A 5,000-nucleotide genomic window follows, 5' to 3' on the forward strand; every position below is an offset into this window, starting at 1 on the left:
TGGTTGGTAGTGTACGCACAAGTGTTTCGTATCGCAAGGCATGGCACACTGCAATTGGCAGCAGCAGCGGTAGTATCGCGGATTGCCAAAGGTGGTACGGAGAGAAAGCGCAGTAGGCGCATCAAAACAGAACATTGATGCGATGCACACGACACGCGTTCTTGGAGTGATGGCAGCAGGGGCGCAGCTGGCGATTGCGATTCCGAGAATGGGGCCCACCTTTTGTTAGATAATTTCTATCATTTACTCTTAACTACAAAATAGAAAAGTCTGGGAAGATTATGTTAAGCGGCGTATCAATTGCGAGAGGTTATTAAAAGCATGATAAGTTGAAGCATGACTAAAACGTTTTACTTTAGGGTTATTATTTGAAAGTATTTTATACCTCATACTAGGGCGCACCTGTTTCTAGCGTAAAATGTTCTACCACAATCGTTCGCTTCTTCAAACAAACAGAGCACCTTTGTTGGAGGAGGAAAACAATCATATCTCCTGTAAGTGCGCGTGCGGACGCGATAAGTACGATTTGAATAAGCGGAGATGTTTCACGTAGCTGGGCGTCACGAAACAAGATGTTCCTGACAACAATCGCTACTAAAACCGCTAGTCGCTTCTTGTTTTCAGACAAAAAATAATATGTTTTTGAGAGAATATTGCGCAGAATGTTCTTTCACGGCAAAGAAATACGAATGATTCACACCGTCAAAGACAGTTTCTTGCCTCTTTGTGCACGTGATAGTCGCGTGATAAGATCATTATGATCTCTGCTTTTGGGAGGATCGAGTAGCAAGCGACCAGGAGAAGAAAGTCATTCGCAAACCTGAACGCTGGCTGAGAAGGAAAAAGGGGGCGCCACAAAAAGAAGACCGATACGATCGCTAATGAGAACGGCAAACTCGTACCATTCGTGGGTACATAAAGTTATCATACAGAACGGTAGCAGGGAGGGTGGGCGTGTTGAAGCAGAGACTTCTGCAAACAGCGGGCGTTGCGAGATGCATTTGCCTGAGATCGGGAAAGGGTGGATCGGACAGAATCTTACCTTGCTGGTGACGGCCTGATAAGAGGTGTGATCGCTCAGCGGATGTTGGCCGGTGGCTACGGTAGATGTTAGCGAAAGATTTGTCGTTCCTTTCAGGGGGAACTTTTCCATAACGGGCAACAACGGGGACTGCTGGATTGGCGGTGCAAGCGCTACGCCACGTCACACGGCATCGATCGTACAGCAGCAACACCAGCAGCAGGCGAAGAGGTGGGGTGGTGGTACGTTAGTACGTTCACAAAATTTTTTCGATCACCAAGTACACTGCACCAATATAATCTCACGTATTTCACGTATTTTCACAAACCAAGAACCACGGTAAACATGCCCAAGATACGCCCCTTCGCGGATGCTGGCGCTAATCGTTCGCCGTTGCGATTATCACCACGATCCGAAAAGGAACAACAAAAAGAAACACTATGATTCAACAAATCGCTCAGAATCTCGCGGCTATTCATCAAAGGGGATCGGCAGCGATCGGTTATCGGGAGTAGGTCAAGGTGGGGGGTGGATTCAGAATCCCGCGATCCGCTCGTCACGGAAATCCCGAGAAGTCGCACCTGAAATTCCTTCACACACGGTCCGTAAACTCCGATACACGACGGGTGCAAGGGCTCGAAAAGGACATGCGTGTCCTCTTTCGGAGAGTCAGTAACACGGTTAGTAAACGGAAGCACTACTATTTCGGGGGAGTTTTACTTTCACGAAACAAAAATTAGTGTTGCGATGATTGTTTATAAAAAAAGGAGCGGACAAGTGATGTTCCGTTTATAGCTATAAGTTGAGCGGGAATTGTCAAAATTAAGGCAGCCATGCACCACAGCTGATTCAAAATACTCGTTGCAGAACCGCAGAGGACGCATTTTCTCGAAAAAGGACATACTTGAGATTTATGTGGGTTATTGCTCACTCAATGTATCCACCGTAGTCACAGCGTAGTGTAAGGAACTGTGAAAGAGTAAAATGGATCTCCATCTAAAACATCTACTTTCCGAGCAGGATTCCTGGAGTTAAATGATCGAAAATAGAAACCCCACTCGATTGCGTCAATCGGTATCGTATTCCATTGCATAACAGATTAAAGTGGTCTATTATTATGCTCCGCCTTTGCCCGGATGGAATCCTTTTTGATGAATTACAAGAGCAAAAGACCCCTGCTAGCAAGACATCATTTTTATGGCCGTCTTCGAAAGGAGCAGCACAAATTGGGATCTCATTTTGGAACGCACTTGGCGTATTGCCGAATGCTTTGCGTCATCTTTGGAAAGCTTAACGGTATAGATGAGCACGGAGATGCCTGAGAGAGACACGCGGAATTGTAAATACTACCACCGCACTGAAACTACCGCCGCCGACCGCTGTCCGCCATGGTTTCGATATCTGCGGTTGACATTGCTTGATTGGTTCCGAAGAATTACCTAGGAGCAAACAAATATGCTGTCGCCCTCGTGTACGGCAATAAAATTCGCGCGGTCACAGCGGGAGATCCAGGATCTGTACCCTATGGTTTCAACTAATCGATTTTGCCACACTAACTGCCGAACCGACGGTTAATGGAATCGGCGGAAGAAGTAGCAAATGCAGGAGTGTTCCAGATACAGGATACTGATCCTATAAAACGAGGGTAACCTTGTCGATAACAGCATCAGTGCTCCAGGGACTAGCAAAAGAACAGCAATCAGCGATATACTCCTCTAGCATATCTTAAACTTTGCAGGCGAAACCGTAAAGGATACTCACGATTTGGATTAAGCGTGGCCCATCCGTTAGAACGCTGACTGCCGTGTCGTGGTTTGAGAAGCAGTTGTTCAAGAAAGTAAAGACCACCACATTAGTAATGGCGAATTCTAGTGCTGTTTGTATTCTTCTGTTCTGCCTGTGCCTCAGAGTGAGTGCCGCGTTGCCGGCCTTCGACGATGATCGGGATTTTGAAAGAGAAGTGGGTCTATGCATGGGATTACCCGGAACGAGAAAGGATTGTAACATTTTCGAACATCTACTACTTCCTCCCGCAGCTCTACTATCGCCAGTTTCCGGAGTGGCCACTCAGTTCGCCGTCGGACTTGTTGAGCGAACCGGCCATCCTACCCCTGCTGGGCGCTGCCTTTGAGTACCGGCAACCGATCCATGCGGGGGCCAGTGCACCCCACGTGAAGCGAAATTCTGAGCTCATTAACTCTCTACTTAGTCTTCCGAAGTCGATGAACGATGCTGGCAAGTAACACGGCACCCATTCTTCGCGCTGTACTTCGCGTTAGTAGATAGCAGGATATGTAGCATATAGAAAAGCGATTCTCATGGTTCTATGGTGCTTGCTGGAAATCCGATGAAGGGGACATTACATTCTGAAATAGGTTGCATTATGGTTTCGTTCCACGCCGCGTCATAAACAGTTTTCCTCACATTCTTCGATGCCCACTAGTGCGTTAGAGTAGAATATTAGCTAAAGCAAAACTAAAACAAGGAATTCGTATTGATGTTATCGGTGAACTGAACTTACAAATATAATCCTTCGGGCTGCAGAACTATTCACGTGCCACCAACATATACCACTAGCAGGACATGGTGGTGGGCAACATTGGTTGATGATGTAGGACGACCGCGGTCAGCATCAGACCCTGTATGTAACAGATGCTGAGGTGCGGTTAAACGCGTTTAATAAAAACTGTTTAGTTGAATAACATGCTTGATGTGCATTCTTTCAGAACAAATGAAGAATAACTGGTGTAAATGAATAGACGACTTTATTTATTCCATCTTGAGGTTTCCATTAAACAACATGCACTTACTGGCTAGAATTCAAACGACTGCAAACATCAAAGACGACCACGCGGAAAGGTTCCCATTTTTGCTCTCCGAAATCTCCCTTGCTCCAGACACGAAAGGTGAGTGTAGATACACTTCCGGTGAAGGAAAACCAAATGAGACAAAAGAAATGGTGCCCTTCGCCTTTCTCTACTCAGTGAAAGCTTAACTTCAAGAGTAATTCATTGCGTTCAATCGTGCATTTCAATAGACAGATTTGCTTTCGTTGTTGTAAAGACACAAGAATATTTACCTCAAATGCCGAGTTGTTCATTAAATTATTTAATTCCTTTTCGCCATGCAAAATCCTATTTAGCTTGAGGAATGGGCAGAAGAGGAATATATTATCCTAACGAAGCCGTTCCGCTTTTAAATTAAAACCCCACCAGTAGTACGTGTAGTGCAATTTGGCATGAAATTAAATGGAAAGTAATGTGACAGAATTCTCTTCGTATCGGTGCAGGTTAGTGTTTAATTATTTTTTCGCTTTCTGCGTTCGTTGTTCTCTTCCTTCTGGGCCAAAATCATCAAGAGACGACGGAAAACGTTGATCACATCGTAGAACAAGTCCAGTGAGTGGCCAATAAAGTCGTTGCTACCCATATGATGCTTCTCCATGATCATTTGAGTGTCGAACAAAATAAAGCCGGACATTACCAACAATCCCAGATATAGATTAATCTAAATGGAAAGGAAAAGAGAAATAAAAGTTAAACTGTTTCTTTAGGCTACTATTAACGAAACCGCCGCTAAATAAGAGCATGTAATTGAAGTGGATGGATAACCGGGAGAAAGGCATCGATCAGCGATTGCATCAGAAACACAACAAAACGAGATGACGTGGAGTTTGCTTAGTGGACGATTGCGGCAAGGCCACCTCGTTAGCACTCTATGCAAACAAACTTCTTCCGCTCACAATGACGCACATTCTATCAGTTATCTTCTTCAATTATTTATACGAAGCGTGCAGCTGTTCCAATGGCAGGAATGGCTGGAAGGACCGGATGTACTTACATCATGGACGAAGTAGGAGCGGAAGAACAGGTTGCCCAGGTTCATCAATGCCATCATGCTCAGGGCGCTCATCAGCATTCCACCGAGGTAGAGGTAGCTACCGCGCTTTGCGAAGAAAGCGGCCGCCGTAAGACAGCTG

General features: G+C 45.5%; 3 protein-coding genes across 4 annotated transcripts in view; 1 reads left to right on the forward strand and 2 right to left on the reverse strand.

Annotated features, from left to right (window-relative positions):
• The window catches only part of LOC125955221 (H(+)/Cl(-) exchange transporter 5), a 7,494-nt gene extending 5,722 nt beyond the window's left edge, over window positions 1-1,772 (reverse strand). Inside the window, exons 1-2 of one of the 2 annotated variants that reach the window (XM_049686217.1) lie at window positions 1,603-1,772; window positions 1,043-1,400 (exon numbers count right to left, since the gene is read on the reverse strand). In XM_049686217.1, the coding sequence (XP_049542174.1) occupies window positions 1,043-1,153 (111 nt within the window). In that variant the 5' untranslated portion in view covers window positions 1,154-1,400; window positions 1,603-1,772. Of the gene's footprint in view, window positions 1-1,042 lie in introns of both variants that reach the window. The other variant, XM_049686218.1, reaches the window with a different exon arrangement.
• Window positions 1,773-2,701: 929 nt separating this feature from the next.
• Window positions 2,702-3,765, forward strand: LOC125955234 (protein PDF). The gene is made up of 2 exons (XM_049686244.1): window positions 2,702-2,981; window positions 3,058-3,765. The coding sequence occupies exons 1-2, from the start codon at window positions 2,880-2,882 to the stop codon at window positions 3,262-3,264; spliced, it is 309 nt and encodes a 102-aa protein (XP_049542201.1). The 5' UTR covers window positions 2,702-2,879; the 3' UTR covers window positions 3,265-3,765.
• A 4-nt stretch (window positions 3,766-3,769) lies between these two features.
• LOC125955232 (bax inhibitor 1) overlaps window positions 3,770-5,000 on the reverse strand; it is a 2,040-nt gene continuing 809 nt past the window's right edge. The window contains exons 2-3 of the mRNA XM_049686242.1: window positions 4,862-5,000; window positions 3,770-4,528 (exon numbers count right to left, since the gene is read on the reverse strand). The exon at window positions 4,862-5,000 is cut by the window's right edge and continues 315 nt beyond it. Of these exons, the coding sequence (XP_049542199.1) occupies window positions 4,319-4,528; window positions 4,862-5,000 (349 nt within the window). The 3' untranslated portion in view covers window positions 3,770-4,318. The remainder of the gene's footprint in view (window positions 4,529-4,861) is intronic.

Source organism: Anopheles darlingi, chromosome 3, assembly GCF_943734745.1.
Source record: "Anopheles darlingi chromosome 3, idAnoDarlMG_H_01, whole genome shotgun sequence".
Lineage (NCBI taxonomy): Eukaryota > Metazoa > Arthropoda > Insecta > Diptera > Culicidae > Anopheles > Anopheles darlingi.

Excerpts from the sequence above, each read along its gene's own strand:
- LOC125955234 (XM_049686244.1), top strand. The coding sequence starts at position 2,880 with ATGGCGAATTCTAGTGCTGTTTGTATTCTTCTGTTCTGCCTGTGCCTC. Across the intron at positions 2,982-3,057 it reads ATCGGGATTTTGAAAGAGAA|CTCTACTATCGCCAGTTTCC; the intron begins GTGGGTCTATGC and ends TTCCTCCCGCAG.